This window comes from Schistocerca piceifrons, chromosome 2, assembly GCF_021461385.2.
Source record: "Schistocerca piceifrons isolate TAMUIC-IGC-003096 chromosome 2, iqSchPice1.1, whole genome shotgun sequence".
Classification (NCBI taxonomy): Eukaryota; Metazoa; Arthropoda; class Insecta; order Orthoptera; family Acrididae; genus Schistocerca; species Schistocerca piceifrons.
Genome location: NC_060139.1, coordinates 216,268,247 through 216,288,419, shown reverse-complemented (window position 1 = coordinate 216,288,419; position 20,173 = coordinate 216,268,247). Strand labels below are relative to the sequence as shown.

Genomic DNA, 20,173 nt, shown 5'->3' with positions numbered 1-20,173 from the left:
CATTTCTTCTACTACTCTATGTAGGTAGTAAGTGTAAATGACTCTCTCATACTATACTAATTAAGTTGGCCTTCCACTAAAAGAATTTATTTTCCCAACTGTTGATAAATGTAATTTGCTATGAACTTTTGGTAGTTTGTGAATAATGTTTCAGAAGACTACTGTATTGATGCCATTTTTGAGATGTTTGAAAATATCTGAATGGAACTAACATTTCTCAGCTACTGACTACTGGTAATACAGGGATATGAATTGCTAATTCCAACTGAATATGTATATTGTGAGATACTGCACACAGCGCAGAGAATGATAAAGTAAGGTTGAAGTATAACATTTGTTAAAAAAGAATACTCACACCAAAAGGTAAGAAATAGTGTGCTTATGATGCAGCTGTATTTGCGCAATGAAATATGTTAATATTATGCAATTCTGTAAATGGTAATTACGCTGAACAATAATAAAGGAATAATATGTATTTAATTATGATGTGTTTCTAGGTGAAGAGATGTTTCTAAGAATAAGTATTTCAGGAAACCACTGAGGAGCAGAACATGATGTTATTTCAGTAGTGATGATGTACGTGGATGTTTTCATGAATTACAATTTCAAGCAGCCAATGAGGGTAAGCTAAGTTTTTTGTCTCAGTAATGATGTTGAATGTTGTTTAATATTAACTTTAAAGGTACACTGGGTAGCATTGGAAACAAAAACCAAAGTACATTTAACATGAACATTTTCTTTCAGAACTGTGCTCTGTATGTGTGTCTTTATGAGGAATTCATTCAACAAATAACACAGCTACTTTGCGAATGGCTCCTGAACTTACAATTTTCAGGAGCTTGCAGCTTGTTAATGAAAATATAAGTAACATGTTACTGTTTTATCATGAGTAATGATAACGGTTTTGTGGTCGTAATGATACCATTGAATCTGATAAATGCTAAGATAATGTTACATCGCAGATTTTTGCTCCACCATGATAAGCGGTTGACTGGTGCATGACTGACAGAAACTGTACTGTAATAAGGTTCTTTTTATTCTAAGAATGTGTATACAATAACTAGCTAATTTGGTTGTCACCATACTTATTCTTAATGTTATTGTACATGAGACATGCCATAGTTAACATTCTGGCCAGACAGATAAATGTATGTTAAGCAAGACACTGGATCCAAATCTTTTCATTTCTGTGATGTACTTTAAGAATAGAGCCGAACACTTAATATTGACAATTGATATCAAAATGATGATCAATTATATGGTTGTTTAAGCAATGTGGTTAAAATAACATCAGAATTTTACTGACATGTCTTATATACAATTCATGTGATACCCAGGTTATAAGATAACACTGAACAACAAATTTGAAGTGAAGGTGTCTAAATTGCGTGATTTTCAGTTAATTATGTTTATTTCAGTACAAAATGATACAAACTCATCATATTCACAAATATTTAGGGCTAGTTTTTTTTTAAAAAGTAACCTACATTTTTGTCTAAATGTGCAGTTCTAGGCGCTGCAGTCTGGAACCGCGAGACCGCTACGGTTGCAGGTTCGAATCCTGCCTCGGGCATGGATGTGTGTGATGTCCTTAGGTTAGTTAGGTTTAACTAGTTCTAAGTTCTAGGGGACTGATGACCTCAGAAGTTAAGTCCCATAGTGCTCAGAGCCATTTGAACCATTTTTTTGTCTAAATAACTCACTATCTAAATAAGCATTCATGTTCCAAGATTCTGCATAACAAATTTTAAGTAAATAATAACTCGAATTATGTTATGTGTTATCCACTGATAAATATTGATGAAATCGATCCCCATGTTCATTACTTACTGCACCACAATCTTTGAGAAAGAAGTCAAGATGATTATGTAAGAAATGTATTTTCAATGACATGCTACAACAAAGTTTCTCATAAGATGACAACATGTTATCTACAAAATCCTTTTAATTTATTGCTCGTTTTTTCCCCTAAGAACTGTAAACAGACTGTCTTAAAACATTTCCATGCACGCTTCTCATCACCTTGTATGATTTCAGCAAAATTACGGTCACCAAAAAGCTCTCGAATCTGTGGGCCTATAAAGATGCCCTCCTTTACTTTGGCATCAATTAAGTAAGGGAGTTTGTGCCTTACGTACTGAAATGCGTCACCATCTTTGTTCGTTCTCTTAACAAAGTTTTTCATGAGACTCAACTTGATGTGCAAGGGCGGGATCAGGATCTTTTTAGGGTCTACTAAAGGTTCACTTTTAATGTTCTTTATACCTGGTTGAAGAGATTTTCTGGTGGGCCATTCATGTTTACTGAAATGAGATTTACGAGTTTGGCTATCCCATTAACAGAGAAAGCAACAATATTTGGTATACCTTAGCTGCATACGTAATAGCAGTGCAAACACTTTCAAGTCACCACAAATCTGTTATTGAGAGTCATTATACTTGATAGCTTCAAGTAAAATTTTCATGTTTTGGTATAACTCTTTCATATGCACACTATGCCCAACTGGAATAGAAGGAATCTCGTTAGCAATATGTAAAAGCACTGCTTTTAAGCTCAGCTTTGACGAATCAGTAAAGAGTCTCCACTTATCAGAGTTGTAATTAATTCTGAGATCCTTCATTAGACCATTTATATCTATACAAGCCACAAGACTCTCTTGCAAGTTATAAAAAGGAGTGAATTGTTGTTCTCTTCTGCAGTAGAATGAAACATTTATATTGCTTTCCACGAAATGGCGCTGCTGCAATCTTGATGCTAAAATCTCTGCCTTAGCTTTAGAGAGCTCCAAATCTCTAATGAGATAACTTAACTCATTCTGATACATTTGGCAGAAACTATAGATCTTGTGATGTACATGGTTCAGGACATTCAGAATCCCTGTCAGAAGTAATCTCATACTCTGTCAGTGGTTCAGGTACTGGCAATCCTTCCCCATATAGAACTGGACTTATGGAATGTTAGGATTGATCACTGTCCGCTTCTTCTTCTTGGATATTCTCTTCTTGATAGGAGGAACCATACAAAAGTAGCAGTCACTGAGATGGTTAGTTAGCTCACGCATTACATGCATTAATAAAGTTACTGAAGTTGAAGAGGAGGGAGACAAAAAGATCACTAAAATTTGTGTCAAAATGATTATATCCAAAACATTGCACACAAGTATGACTAGGTACAATAATATAATCCATTCTTACTAGTTATTATGACTTTGACAAACCATTATAATATTTGATTTTAAACTTAACGTAAAAATCCATATATAATTGTCTCACCGTAATAAAACAGTGTAACATGAAAATTAGAGCTAATTTTGAATTGTCTTTGTGATATTCGCGATCTGCACATTAGAATTGATAGGAATTGGCTATTTTCATTCGTTTACATTTTCATTGCTGCACAGTGTAATCATTGCTTTTGTTTATATTAGATAAGCATTTTGAATAGGAGACATGTTCATACATTTATATGTTTTCATGTCAGTCCATTACGGTATTAAGATGGATGTAACTAATTATCTAATTCTTTTGTAAATTCGTTTCATGTATTCAGTGCACACTTTGTAGATAATCTTGGTTAACACACACACACACACACACACACACACACACACACAAAGCGTAATGGACAGAATATACTGGATGGCTTCATGCAGTTTTCTGTGACACTATGTTGAGTGTCATGTCTCAGCTTATGAAAGATCGACCATTGGAAATACTTTCGTTATATCAATCCTACAGTGATGACTGTAGATCTTCAGATTTTGGGTTGTCAGTGGATGTTGTAACAAGACACTTCATTCTCCATGAGTCTGCCTGGATAGTGTACTTATTTTGAGCCCTGTGGATTGTCAGTGGAGAACCTTACGTCAAACTGTATGCTCCCTGAGTCTGCCCTAGGACAGTGCTCATTCTACCATGTTGGTGCAACTGTGATAAGCATGTGTGCAGCAAAACAGTTATGTGTGTGACATTTTGCTGTGGTATTTTCCTCCCAATGCATGACGTTGTCCTCATAGGTTTTCTGAAAAATTTTGAACAGACAATTGGACTCATTTTTGAACCATACTGTAAATCTGAGTATCTATCTTGCTTTATTTGAACTGGCAAGAATATTCACTTGCCTTCATAATATTATCTTAAATATTAGGATAGACAGTCATGGCTGCTTTGGAAAGTTTCGTACCATGTTGCATGAAATGTGTGTACCTTTCTACTTTTGCTACTTTCTACTTTACCTGAATTGATGGGAATTCTTACTTGTCCTTTAGGTTTCTTCTGAACATTTGTTCAGGTAATTGTAATTACTTTGTAATGCTGTGTATCTTATTACAAAGTTATATGTATTTATGCCAACGTATTTAACTCAACTAGATTACTGTTCTACCAAAGCAACAATCTTGTTATGCTGTGCCTTCTGTACCATCACAAATACGTAAAGTGACTTACTACTGGCAGGTTTGCACACTTGTTTGTATGCATGCATGCACTGTTACATTTATTTCAACTTACATACCATATTAATATCACTTTGTACCTGTTCGCTAACATATTGAACTCATTGTCATCCATCCCACATTTGGATCCATACTTTTATGATTATTTCCTTTGGAGAATTTTTTGAGTCCTTCCTGCTATTGTACCAGCAGAAACTACTCGCAAAATTCTTGTTTAATAGGGGAGGGGTGATGAAAGGAGGCTGTCTTATTTACTATTACAATTTTCGAGGAATTTTACCCATAAATGTAAATGAAATTGTGAATTTGATAAATGTACTCTACCTCTATGCTATCGACATAACGATATTCTTTGTAAGTCTGTTCTGAGCCCACAGATCTTGGTCAGAGAGAATACTTGTTTTTAAAGAGAGTAGCAAGTAGCGTGTGTTAATTAGGCTATGTACTTGGTTTGAAACTAATGGAAGCTGGTCAGCTGTGTATTGGAGGCAGCATTATTTGAGAGGGATATTGTAATAATATGTTTTGAGGAACATGGAAGATTTTGTGCAAGTATTAATAAAACAATAATAAGAACTCATGGTAGTTCACTTTTCTTTTATATTTGTAACTGTGTAGTTTCTTATTGGTAGAGCATTGCGTGTGGTTGTAGTCTGCTGTAGGAATTATTTAATTAAGCACATGGCCTTGTCTTGTAATTGAAAAAGTGTCAAGGACGGCAGTTATATACATGAGAGTTATTGAGAAATATTTTTGTTGTCTGTTTGTGAGAAATTTGTGAAAGGATGTGTCGTTGTTATGGCTTAATTAAGCGTAGTCATACTTGGAGCCTTTGTTATCACTTTTCAGTCGTTGAGTTTATTTCTTCGTTTTTTATTCTTTACCTTTATGACTGTTTTGCATACTCGCATTGCATGTCGCGAGTTTGCACTGCAGAAGTATTTTTATGCAAAGTGATAAGATACCACTTACATTGCACATAGCAAGTAAATGAAATTTGATTTTTGACAGTTTCATCATTATTTTAATAGTAACAGGTTGCAGAACAGACGAGGGTTCCGTTCACACAGTTAGGGCAACGAAATTAATTACCATCAAAGTTCTTGTCCGCTGTAAGGTACAATAATTGCTGGAATGTATTTGTGAAAATATTGTATCAGTTCAGACGCTTTATACCAGCTGAAGATCTCAATAAAGTGCTATCTTGTGAGTTTTCAAGCAATTTTATCAGAATGGCAGATAGGTTAAATCTGACATTCATTCGCTGTGTTCCCCCCCATGGGAAACAGACGATTTTTCTGTTATGCACATTTCTGTCTTTTTGATTTGATGATCAGGCTGGCTCTGAGCACTATGGGTCCTAACAGCTATGGTCATCAGTCCCCTAGAACTTAGAACTACTTAAACCTAACTAACCTAAGGACATCACACAACACCCAGTTATCACGAGGCAGAGAAAATCCCTGACCCCGCCGGGAATCGAACCCGGGCGCGGGAAGCGAGAACGCTACCGCACGACCACGAGCTGCGGACTGATGATCAGGACACAATGAAAATGAATATTTACGCACAACTCAGGGCCAGTTTCGTTTTCTGCGCTATGAATTTCGAAATAAAAATGTGACGCAAAACCTTTGTTCTATATGTGTATGTCAATGATCTGCCAGTGAACATGACAAATGACTCAAAAAAATTTCTCTTCGCAGAGGGCACAAGTGCTACTGTGAAAGACGTGGAATTTGATATAAATTATATGGCTAGCTTTCCGAAGATATATCTCCTAAATGATGGGCCACTAAGGTGAACGACTTAAGAGGTGAGATATGTGGCAGCTGAAGGTACACAGTACATCATCACCATCCAGTCCCCTTTCCAGTCACCAACCCCAAACCCGCTCCCTCCCGTTGTCAGTATGTCATCGGGGAGGGGGGGGGGGGTAATTTTCAAAATTGTTCGCCTATCGAAGCCGCGGGCTCCGAACGATAGATATCGAACGTGAGATTCTAAATCGATCACGCGACTGTGGTTACAAGCATATTTATAGTGGTAATTACAAAGGAAACGACTTATCTCATTCGTCGTCGACGTTGTCGTCACGAAAGAACGTCCATTTGATGTGTATGCTACGGGAAACATTCCCTTTTTGCCGCAACCTGAGTAGATTCTACCAATGTCACGCAAAAATATGGGTAGAGTGTCACATTTCTGACAAAAATTCAAACAATTTTCTACATTGCATAAGCATGGAATTAGATTCTTCCACGTGAGGCAATCGGCCAAAGAGACGACTACAATACCAGACATCCCACTCACTACCGATATAAATCGTTTGGTTTTTCCTAGTAACTCACAAATAAGCATCATAACGCCCGCCACCCAGTCGCGTGATCGATTTAGAATCGCATGTTCGATATCCATCGTTCGGAGCCCGCGGCTTCGATAGGCAAACATTCTTGGAAATTGCCCGACGGGGCTTGACGTCGTGTTGTATTCGTCATTCCTTAAAAAAAAGAAAAAAAATACCTACACACCACGAAGGAATAGGGCGGTAGCCGGTAGTTGCAATGTACGTGTACTGACAAATAAATGATTAAAGTTTTAGAAAAACTGGATGACTAATTCAAGAGAAAAAGCTTCACATATTCAGCAAGTTGCAAACTCATCGGTGCATCTCTGGTCTCCATGCAAGCTGTTATTCGGCTTGGCATTGACTAACAGTGTTGTTGGACGTCCTCGGTCTGGAATCTTATTGGCTGGAGTAGACATCTTCAGTGACGAGTTCCGCTCCGAAATGAGCCTCGATGATCAGCGAAGACGTGTCTGGAGACATGGTGGACAGCGGTAGGGAACCAACCTGACAGTCGCTCGCCATACGGCCCGACAACTAGAGGTGATGGTATGCGGTGCCATTTATTTACGTGGCAGGACTCTTTTGGTTGTCTTCGGCGGCAACCTTAAAGCTCAGCGGTATGTCGATGATATTCTACGCCCAATTTTGTTGTCCTTCACGGCAAGCCATCCTGAGCTTATACAGGGTGGTCCATTGATAGTGACAGGGCCAAATATCTCACGAAATAAGCATCAAACGAAAAAAACCACAAAGAACGAAACTCGTCTAACTTGAAGGGGGGAAACCAGATGGCGCTATGGTTGCCCCGCCAGACGGCGCTGCCATGGGTCAAACGGATATCAACTGCGTTTTTAAAAATAGGAACCTCCATTTTTTATTACATATTCGTGTAATACGTAAAGAAATATGAATGTTTTAGTTGGACCACTTTTTTCGCTTTTTGATAGATGGCGCTGTAATAGTCACAAACGTTTAAATACGTGGTATCACGTAACATTGCGCCAATGCGGACGGTATTTGCTTCCTGTTACATTACCCGTGTTAAAATGGACCGTTTACCAATTGCGGAAAAGGTCGACATCGTGTTGATGTGTGGCTATTGTGATCAAAATGCCCAACGGGCGTGTGCTATTTATGCTGCTCGGTATCCTGGACGACATCATCCAAGTGTCCGGACCGTTCGCCGGATAGTTACGTTATTTAAGGAAACAGGAAGTGTTCAGTCACATGTGAAACGCCAACCACGACCTGAAACAAATGATGATGCCCAAGTAGGTGTTTTAGCTGCTGTCGCGGCTAATCCGCACATCGGTAGCAGACAAATTGCGCGAGAATCGGGAATCTCAAAAACGTCGGTGTTGAGAATGTTACATCAACATCGTTTGCGACCGTACCATATTTCTATCCACCAGGAATTGCATGGCCACGACTTTGAACGTCGTGTACAGCTCTGTCACTGGGCACAAGAGAAATTACAGGACGATGACAGATTTTTTGCACGCGCTCTATTTAGCGACGAAGCGTCATTCACCAACAGCGGAAACGTAAACCGGCATAATATGCACTATTGGGCAACGGAAAATCCGCGATGGCTGCGACAATTGGAACATCAGCGACCTTGGCGGGTTAATGTATGGTGGGGCATTATGGGAGGACGGATAATTGGCCCCCATTTTATCGATGACAATCTAAATGGTGCAAAGTATGCTGATTTCCGACATAATGTTCTACCGATGTTGCTACAAGATGTTTCACTGCATGACAGAATGGTGATGTACTTCCAACACGATGGATGTCCGGCACATAGCTCGCGTGAGGTTGAAGCGGTATTGAATAGCATATTTCATGACAGGTGGATTGGTCGTCGAAGCACCGTACCATGGCCCGCACCTCCACCGGATCTGACGTCCCCGGATTTCTTTCTGTGGGGAAAGTTGAAGGATATTTGCTGTCGTGATCCACCGACAACGCCTGACAACATGCATCAGCGCATTGCCAATGCATGCGCGAACATTACAGAAGGCGAACTACTCGCTGTTGAGGGGAATGTCGTTACACGTATTGCCAAATGCATTGAGGTTGACGGTCATCATTTTGAGCATTTATTGCATTAATGTGGTATTTACAAGTAATCACGCTGTAACAGCATGCGTTCTCAGAAATGATAAGTTCACAAAGCTACAAGTATCACACTGGAACAACCGAAATAAAATGTTCAAACGTACCTACGTTCTGTGTTTTAATTTTAGAAACCTACCTTTTAGCAAATGTTCGTCTAAAATTGTTAGCCATATGTATGTGACTATTACAGCGCCATCTATCACAAAGCGAAAAAACTGGTCCAACTAAATCATTCATAGTTCTTTACGTACTACACGAATATGTAATAAAAATGGGGGTTCCTATTTAAAACGCAGTTGATATCCGTTTTACCCATGGCAGCGCCATCTAGCGGGCCAACCATAGCACCATCTGGTTTCCCCCTTCAAGCTTGACAAGTTTCGTTCATTGAAGTTTTTTCGTTTGACAATTATTTCGTGAGATATTTGGCCCGGTCACGATCAATGGACCACCCTGTATATCAGCAAGATAGTGCACTCCTGCAGACGTATTCGTGCTTTCCAAACCCTACCTGAGCCAGCAAAGGACGTTTAGAGCATTATGGGCAGCGCCCCCTAATCATATACTGATCTTGACGATCTAACCCGTCGGTTGGACGGGATGTCGCACGGCATCCCTCAGGAGGACATACAGCAACTCTGTCAAATAATGCCAAGACGTATAGCTGCTTGCATAAGGGCCAGAGGTGGACAAAACCGTTATTGAATTGCTGAATTTGTGAAGCTCATTTTCTGAAATTTGAATCGTTTGCTTGTCTGTACACGTGCATCACATTTTCCGATTTTCATCCCATTAGGACAGTTGCTTCGTGGTGCGTCTTTTTCTTTGTATTAGCTGGTGGCGCCGAGTATCTCGACTGGAACCCGGCCAATTATTTGGGCGGCGTCCCGAGTCGCCTTCTGCCCGCCGGGTTCCGCAGACCGGCTGAAGAGTGTACAGCGTCCAAGCCTTCCCAGGCCCGGCTGTCAGCGAGCGCCTTGCCGCCACACATCACGGCTGCCGACAAAGCCAGACGGAGACTCAGACATCCCCGTGGCGTGGAGGGGAAAGGAGGGTCCTGCCTGCCTCTGTTTTGCCGCACCGTTACCGGGCAACGGCACGCCGCACCGGCAGACCATTGTTGGTCGTTTTGCAGGAGCACCGCTGGGACAGCCACCCCGACCGGCCGCTCACCTTGAGAGTAAATATAGACAGCCAACGGCGGCAGCAGCCCCGCTACGCTCCATTCCACCCGCTGCCGGCGGCGCCTTATAAAGCAGGTAGAGTCCGCCCGACTAACCCCAGCCGCGGGCGTATACGGCCGTCCACACAGTGGACGCTGCGGACACGGGTCTCTCGGTCAGTGTTCCCCACCAGGTACAGCCTCTCCTCCAGATATCGATCTATAGTTCGGTTATACAGGGGAGAGGGATGCCCGTTTGTTACCTTCTCCGTTCAAATTAAGGATGCCTCAGATAACTAAGATGATAATAATGGTGAGACACGATGCTTGACACAAAAAACAAACAAAAAAAAACTGCAGGACGCAGAAGTGCAGGAGTAAATGAAATGAAACTTCACAGGTCGAGATGGTATGTGATGTTATTTCAGTGATTGCAAATTCGAGTGAAATTTACAAAAAAATTGGTAGCATGAGCCCACTTATCAATATGAAGTTGAATCGCCTCTGTCCTGTATACAAGCCGTCATTTGGATCCACAGGTGTCAAATAACCGTTGTATCCTTTCCTGAGACAAGCTGCCCACAATTGTTGTAACTTTTCCTTGATACTCTGGGACAAAGCTGACGTCCAAGCTACTCCCGCACGGGTTCTATCGGGACAGATGCGGGGATCTTGCATCACGCAGACAGTTCAAAGAGAGACCTGCCGTGTAGACGAGCATTGTCGTGTTGGAAAATGACACCACGGTACTGTCGCATCAGAGGTAGCACAGGAGGATGCAGAATGTCTGTCCGTGACATACCGTTGTGTCAGCCATCACCTGAAGCCGCGCTGGTTGGCTCTCGACTATAGTAGTAGTATGAGCCCACTTATCAGTATGAAGTTGAATCCCCTCTATCCAATATACAAGCACTCATTTGGATCGCAAGGGTGTTAAATACCCGTTGCGTCCTCTCCTGAGAGAAGCTGCCCACAACTGTTGTAACTTGTACTTGATACTATGGGACGAAGTTGATGTCCAAGCTACTCCCACACGTGCTCTATCGGGACAGATGCGGGGATCTTGTTGCTCGCAGCAGTACCTCTGCATCACGCAGGCAGTTCGTAGAGACACCTGCCGTGTGGACGAGTATTGTCGTGTTGGAAAATGACACCACGGTACTGTCGTATCAGTGGTAGCACAGGAGGATGCAGAACGTCCGTTCGTGACACAGCGTTGTGTTAGCCATCACTTGAAGCCATGCTGGTTGGCTCCCGACTGTATTACGCCAGGAGGAACAAATATTGGAAGAATGGGATCTCTCCCCAGGCGCTGCAGTCATGGACTGTGCGGCTGGTCCCGGCGGAGGTTCGAGTCCTCCCTCGGGTATGGATCTGTGTGTGTGTCCTTAGGATAATTTAGGTTAAGTAGTGTGTAAGCTTAGGGACTGATGACCTTAGCAGTTAAGTCCCATACGATTTCACACACATTTGACCATTTGAACATCTCTCCCCAGGTCGCCGCCATACTCGCTGACGATAGTCAACTAGGGTACTGTAGAACCGTGATTTACTGCTCAACAATGTGCGACGCCGCTCACCAACAGTCCATTGTTCCCATTCACGGCAGCACTCCAAACGCAGCGCTCTGTGCTGTGGTGATAATTGCAGTCTACACATGGAACATTAATTCCCAAGTCATGCTGCTCTTAGTCTCTAACCAACAACGAAGGATGGAGCAGAGTGTTGCACGGAGTCCCTTCAAAATGGTTCAAATGGCTCTGAGCACTATGGGACTCAACTGCTGAGGTCATTAGTCCCCTAGAACTTAGAACTAGTTAAACCTAACTAACCTAAGGACATCACAAACATCCATGCCCGAGGCAGGATTCGAACCTGCGACCGTAGCGGTCTTGCGGTTCCAGACTGCAGCGCCTTTAACTGCACGGCCACTTCGGCCGGCCGGAGTCCCTTACTTGTTTTCGAACGGCAGGCGGAAGTGTGGGTGTGGTGCACAATCCGGCGATCTGTTGTTATGGTGATCAGACGTGGTCAATCGTAACCTTGAAAATAAGTATACCTGCCCTCGCGTTCCTGTGCAACCCAGCCTCGGCCAGCTGCCACATCCGAATAATCTAAAAGTCTGGATATTGCACGATTCGACCATCCAGCTAAACGGAGACCCACAATGAGGTCCCTTCTAGACTCTGTCAGGTTCTGATAATGCTGTATCACATGATTACACGGTATCTCCGTGCCCTTGACGGTGATCACTTAGCATCTAACGCTGTTCACGCCCTTTACATACACTACGGGCCTGGTAACAACACTAAACACAAACAACAGTTCTACCTGTCACACAGAACTGCAACTCTAATCATTTTCATTGGCCCCAATGGAGTGCACGTCTACGAAACTGCATTGGCATCCGACCACGTGTTCTGGCAGCTTCACTGTTTTTGTCAGGCAGTGTTAAATGTTAAAAATTTTATATTGCAAAAACTTTCCTGATGTTCTGTAAAATATTTTTTTCATCATGAACCAGGTTTCGGCTTCTTAGGTCATCGTCAGGTGACGACTGAACGTTGGATCCGCGGATAAAATAAAGCTCGACTCAGATATTACTCATGCAGACGCAAAAGGTACATAAAATTATGAGATATGTACACGTAATCGCAAAGGTATCCACCCTTCATCATACGGCACACATCTAACCAGGAGCATAATTCTGTTCAAACCCGACCCAGAATATAAGCAGTGACGGTAAAAAGAACTGCTGCGATGCGGTGTGACAAGTCTTCGGGTTTCTACGGTAGAGAGTGAACATAAACACTATCCTTGATGTAGCCCCACATGAAAGAATCGCTAAGATTCAAGTCCATGGCTACCACCAGGTACCGCCATGTCGGCAGCCACTGGACGGCTTGTCCAACGACATGGCAACGTCTCATTGTGGTAATCTCGTACACAGTTGTGGAAATGTGGAGGAGCGCCATCTTGTTGATAGACGAAATCCCTGCTATCATTTTGCAGTTGTGGCTTGAGTCCCTAAGGCAACACGTGGAGGTAGGTGACAGGCTACCACTGACAGATCTCTCAGCGAAGAAGGCTCCATTCATTTCTTGGACGACTTCGCTGTGTTGTTGTAAACTGGTGGTGTCTTGTGAAACATGCCACGGAAAGCTCTTTGAACAGTCACGAACCACTGTAACGGCCAATTTATAGCACGCAGAGTGTTTTCTCTGCTTGGTTCGGCGCCATTTTTCAGCAACTACGGTAGGTGATACACCCTTTGGTGATTTTCCAAATTAATTTGTCGGCAGAACGTTCAGAGAAAGGTATGAGAGTTTGTGTTTCACAAAGTGTACCATTTGTTACGTCATGTGTAGCTTTTACCTATACCTACTTTTTTTAAAATTTTCGGGAATTTTGCTACTCCGTATGTAAAAATATAAACGCTACAACTCATTTTTTGAATGGGGTGGTCCATGACCCACCACTATTCCCCCGCCGTTTCCCGGGGATTCTTGCCGGCTCATGTCTCGATGCCAGATACAAAGCCACAAAAACATTTATATACCGCAAGTCACCTTACGCTGTACTTATCAGCATACCTCCGTATACTGATTTTGTCGTGCTTTTCTGATATAATTTCGCGAGATGTGCGTGGAATGAAGCATACATTGCTCGAATCTTCTCTGAATTTACCCTGTTAGCCTCACAAAAACAAATCTCTCCATGATGTAATACGTCTATCTTGTAGCGTCTGAAACTGCAGTTTATCATGAGTCTTCGAAACGCTGTCGTGTATCCAACTCACTGACAAGAATAATGTGTAGAAGAATGGAAAAGAAATGTGAGGATCCGTTAGAAGACGATTAGTGTAGCTTTCGGAAGGATAAAGGCACCAGAGAGGCAATTATGACATAGCGCTTGATGATGGAAGCAAGTCTGAAGAAAAATCAAGACACTTTCATAGAATTCGTCGACCTGGAACAACCGTTCGAGAATGTAAAATGGTGCAGCCTGTTGAAAATTATGAGCAATATAGGGTAAGCTACAGAGAAAGACGGGTAATTTTCAGTGTATACAGTACAAGAACCAAGAGTGAGGAATTAGACTGGAAGACGAAGAATGAAGTGCTCGCTGATTAAAAAGGATGTAAGACAGGGATGATGTCTTTCGCCCCTAATGTTCAGACTATAATCCAAGAAGCAATGTCTGAAATAAAAGAACGGTTCAAGAGTGGTATTAAAATTCAAGGTGAAAGGATGTCAACGATAAGATCCGCTGATGACATTGCTACCATCAGTGAAGGTGGAGAACAATTACATTACACTAAATGGAATTAACAGTCTAATGAGTGCAGAATATGGATTGAGAGTTAATCGAAAAAGATGAAACTAATGAGAAGGAGCAGAAATGAGAGCAGGAACAAACGTAACATCCGAATTTTTGAGCGCTAAGTAGTCCGCCCCCAGTAGCTGAGTGGTCAGCACGACAGACCGTTAATCCTAAGGGCGCGGGTTCGATTCCGGGCTGGGTCGGAGATTTTCTCCGCTCAGGGATTGGCTGTTGTGTCATCATTTCATCCCCATCGACGCGCGAGTCGCCGAAGTGGCGTCAAATCGAAAGACTTGCACCAGGCAAGCGGTCTACCCGACGGGAGGCCCTCGTCACACGCCATTATTATTATCACGAAGTTAAGGAATTCTGTTACCTTGGAAGAAAAACAATGGAGCAAAGAGGGCATAAAAAGCAGATTAGCAGTGGCGAAAAGGTCATTCACGCCCAAGAGAAGTGTACTAGTGTCAAATATAGGTCTTAATTTGAGGAAGAAGTTTCTGAGAATGTATGTTTGCATCACAGCACTAGATAGTAGTGGAAAAAGGACTGTGGGAAAACCGGAACAGAAGAGAATCAGAGCATTTAAGAGGTGGTGCTACAGGAAAATGTTGAAAATTAGGTTGACTGATAAAGTAATGTATGAGGAGGTTCTCCAGAGAATCGGCGAGAAAAGGTATACTCACAAGACTTGTTAAGACATGTCGTCATGTGCTTTCCAGCAAGAAGCATTCGCCTCGGCTGCCCCTGTGCCCCCACTCTGATGCATGGCCAGTGCAGCGCTCGCACAGCTGCTGCATTTGCACTTTTCACGGGAGTAAGAGTCGACCGTAGTTTTTGTATTGCATTGTATTGTATGGAACTGGGGACCTAGACACGACGGAGGGGCTTCGTCCCCGCCGTAGCCCTCAGTGGTTCACAACCCCACAACAAGCTACAGCAGTCCACTCTTCCCACCGCCGTCCCACACCGAACTCAGGTTTATTGTGCGGTTCGGCCCCCGCCCTCCCTTCTTCCCCCCCCCCCCGCCCCCCCTTCTTCCCCCCCCCCCCGCCATCCCTACTTCCCCCCCTCCCGCCCCCTTAAACCAGACGAGTGAACCCCAATGTTCGCGTGGTAGAGTAATCATGATGTACGCTTACGAGGAGAAAGTGTTTCCGTAGCAATCGCCGACATAGTGTAACTGAGGCAGAATAAGGGGAACCAGCCCGCATTCGCCGAGGCAGATGGAAAACCGCCGTAAGAACCATCCACAGACTGGCCGGCACACCGGACCTCGCCACTAACGCCGGGCGGATTCGTGCCGGGGACCGGCGATCCTTCCCTCCCGGAAAACTGCGTTAGATCGTAAGGCTAACCGGGCGGGCCGACCGTAGTTTGCAAGTACATGCAACCGCACACGCATCTTCGCACGTACTACGTGAACCTTTCATGTTAAGACATGTAAACTTGTGAAGGCAAGTGTCTGGTTGGCATCTCAGTGTTAAAATTTAATTTTAAACGGAAATATGTGAAGCACAGGCTACACGATGCGAAATCCAGGCTACTCGGTACATTAAACAGTTCTCATGCGAAAAAGCGGTCAATTAAATTTACATACTCTGTTTGACTGCAAAACAAACGACTCAGATTAAAATGTTGGCCCTGAATATAGCTAATCTTGATCCTTGCGAACAATCGCTGTATCAGAACTGTCATTCTAATAGCACAGCAAATTAACATAAAGTTTAACGCATCTGACCTTCTGATAAAACTGCTTGAAAATTCACAAGATAGCATTTCACTCAGATCTTCTACTGGTGGTAAGCCTATGAACTGATATAATATTTTCTGAAATAAATTCCTACAATCACTGTACCTTATAGTGAACAAGGACTTTGTGGTTCAAAAATGTTCAAATGTGTGTGAAATCTTATGGGACTTAACTGCTAAGGTCATCAGACCCTAAGCTTACACACTACTTAACCTAAATTATCCTAAGGACAAACACACACACCCATGCCCGAGGGAGGACTCGAACCTCCACCCGGACCAGCGGCCCAGTCCATGACTGCAGCGCCCTAGACCGCTCCGCTAATCCCGCTCGGCGAACTTTGATGGTAATTAAATTCATTGGCCTAACTGTGAAAACGGAACACTCGTCTCTTCTGCAACCTGTTACTACTAAAACAATGAGTAAATTGTCAAAAATCAGATTTCATTTACCGTAGCTGCGATGTGCAATGTAAGACGGTATCTTATCACTTTGCATAAAAATGCTTCTGCATTGCAAACTCTCGATGTGCAATGCGAGTATGCAAACACATTCATAAATGTAAAGAATAAAAAATGAGGAAATAAACTTAACGACTGATAAGTGATAACAAAGACTCCAAGTGTAACTACGCTTTATTACGCCTTAACAACAATACACCCTTTCACAAATTTTTCGCAAATAGACGAGTTAACAAAAATATTTCTCAATAACTGTCATGTATATAACTGCCTTCCTTGACACTTTTTCAACTGCAAGACAAGGCCATACGCTTAATTAAAAGTCCTACAGCAGACAAGAACCACACGCAATGTTCTAACAATAAGAAACTACACAGTTACAAATATAAAAGAGAAGTGATTTACCTTAAAAGTTCTTATTATTGTTTCATTAATACTTGCACAAAATATTCAATGTTCGTCGAAACATAGTATTACAAAATCCCTCTCAAATAATACTGCCTCCAATATACAGCTGGCCAGCTTCCATTCTTTTCAAACCAAGTACGTAGCCTGATTGTCTAACACACGCTTACTTGCTACTCCCTTCAAAACAAGTATTCTCTCTGACCGAGATCTGTGGGCTCAGGAACAGACTTACAAAGAATATCGTTATATAGATAGTACAGAGACTGAGTACATTTATTAAATTCACAAATTCATTCACATTTACGGGTAAAATGGTGGTGGTGGTGGTGGTGTTGGTGGTGGTGGTGGTGATGGTGGTGGTGTGGGAGGAGGGGTGGTTCACAGCACTCCTGAGCAACGTCAGTACGCAGTAGAATATCCCCTCACTCTTCAATGACAATTCTACGTAAGTCACGTCGAGTATGTGTCCCTTGTTGACACCCATAAACAGCTCGTTTCAGTTGATTGGGTTCATGTCCGGAGAACAGGCAAGCCACTCTATTTTGGTGAACCAGCATGCTGAAAAAACTTGTTCATGAGTACAGCACCATGAGCAGGCGAACTATCCACCATCACAACAAAATTGTCACCAAAGTGTTGGTGATATGGTCCCACTATTGATTAGAGAATCCATTTCCTGTACCGTGGAGCAGTCAGTCCGCCCTCAATAACTACGAGAGATTTACATTGGCCCCATATAATGTCACCCTAGAACTTCGCCCCAACGCCACAGTGCTGCACTTACGGGATACAGTGTTTGACGCGTTCAGTATTACGGGGTTGTCTCAAACATGCTGTCTGCGATTGTCGGGGTACTAACAGATCCGAGTTTCGTTCGTAAACAACACCTGACGCCAATCCTGAAATGTCCATTCTGCATGATCGGTTGCCCATCTGTAACAGAATCCATGGTGCTGTGGCGTACGACGTGAAGCTATCCATGGTCGTGGGGAATGGAGATACGCATCATGTAGTCTGAGTCATCACCTAACAGTTTGGTGCGACACCTGATGTCCTGTAGCATCTTCGAACGCCAAAGTCAGTTCTGGAACACTCAGCTCTTGGTTCCTTTAGTCCCGTGCCCCTGTCGAACGTGGACAGCCTTTGTGGTGTAAGTCCTCAACACTAAATGTCACTTGGTACCTACTGCATGTCAGCAGCAAATTACTGTGGCTTCAGTGCATACGTCGAGCAGCTTCCCTGGTTGACAAGCCTTCTCTGTAGAAAGTGTCGATAAGGACTCGATCATTGGTCACATTTATCCTTCCTGGCATGAGTGGATGCTCACTCGACTGTCCCGCAGACGGCGGTAATACGTCTCTGCTGGTGCTTCACTTTTAACTGAAGTGCTGCAATCCGTTAAGGGTTCAGCGCTTTACTCCCAGATGGCGCTCACAGTAACGGCTTGCATGTTTACAAACAATGTCAGGGGTGACCTCCCGATCGGTACAGGAATTGTCACTATAGGAATACGCCTGCACGTCACATCGGAGTGATGCAAAACTTCTGTCAACGATTAGGGCCTCCCATCGGGTAGACCGTTCACCTGGTGCAAGTCTTTCGATTTGACGCCACTTCGGCGACTTGCGAGTCGATGGGGATGAAATGATGATGATTAGGACAACACAACACCCAGTCCCTGAGCGGAGAATATCTCCGACCCAGCCGGGAATCGAATCCGGGCCCTTAGGATTGACATTCTGCCGCACTGACCACTCAGATACCGGGGGCAGCCTGTAGCAAACACCGCTCCTCACTCCCTTTTTATATGACTACGGTCAGATACGAATCACTCCCACATTTGTTGACTCTTGAAGACAAATTGCTACTTCTCACTTTTCATATTTCCATCGTTGTTGGACTTTTTCTGTAATCTCATAAATTAAGTGCTCGAGGGCAAATATTGTTTATCAAATTACTTCGTTGTCCTTTTACATTGTTTGCAAAACCACCTTCGCTGGGTGGTTAAGACATGGTTGCTTCACATTACAGACAACAGGAGAATGAACAGTTTCAGGACTCGGCCATCCATGAGTCGGTTTCGGCAACCACCACTCTCTCAACAGTGGTTCTCTATGGAAAACCGTCTGGTGCATGGTCCCTTGACGCCATTCGCGTGATCGCTACGGTCGCAGGTTCGAATCTTGCTTCGGGCATGGATGCGTGATGTCAAATGGTTCAAATGGCTCTGAGTACTATCGGACTTAACATCTATGGTCATCAGTCCCCTAGAACTTAGAACTTCTTAAACCTAACTAACCTAAGGACATCACACAACACCCAGTCATCACGAGGCAGAGAAAATCCCTGACCCCGCCGGGAATCGAACCCGGGAACCCGGGCGCGGGAAGCGAGAACGCTACCGCACGACCACTAGCTGCGGACTATGTGTGATGTCCTTAGGTTAGTTAGGTTTAAATAGTTATCAGTTCTATGGGACTGATCACCTCAGATGTTAAGTCCCACAGTGCTCAGAGCCATTTGAGCCATTTGAACGCAATTCGATCAAGATGTCTACTCCTGTTTTTCCTCATAGTACCATCATCCAACTCTAAACGTGTAAATGGTAGCTCTATCCAAATGACTTGAAATGCTAAAAACGCTGATTGTGTACTTGTGGTAGATCTGTGTACCAATTACGTAGTTGCAAAATATTCTACCACTGCTTTTTTTCAGATTCATTGCTATTTCTAGTAGTTCTATTAATTTATGGCCGAAACTTCAACAACATACAGGGTGGTATAGGGAAAGAATCACCAGGAAGGGTGGGTCCACAATTCTTGCATCATTCGTCCTTTCAATGATCACATTTATTTTCATTGCATGTGATAGCACAAAATAAAACACAATAATCACCAAATATCTTTGAGCCTAATTGGCTGTTAAATGAAAATAAGCCTTTTTAAATTTTAACCACAGATTGATATCACTATACTTTCAATTCTTGCCTGCCCAAGGAATCAGTGATAGCAACAAATAAAAAGTATGTCATATAAAACCTCTCTTAAACAATAAGTATTTAAAAGTTACACCTTCACAATCTCGTTAATCAGTCAAAAGAATGGTTCAAATGGCTCTGAACAATATGGGACTCAACATCTGA

General features: G+C 42.8%; 1 protein-coding gene across 1 annotated transcript in view; it reads left to right on the top strand.

Annotated features, from left to right (window-relative positions):
• The first annotated feature begins 571 nt into the window (after positions 1-571).
• The window catches only part of LOC124775267, a 143,148-nt gene continuing 123,546 nt past the window's right edge, over positions 572-20,173 (top strand). The window contains exons 1-2 of the mRNA XM_047250104.1: positions 572-622; positions 10,060-10,183. Coding sequence (XP_047106060.1) covers positions 572-622; positions 10,060-10,183 — 175 coding nt within the window. The remainder of the gene's footprint in view (positions 623-10,059; positions 10,184-20,173) is intronic.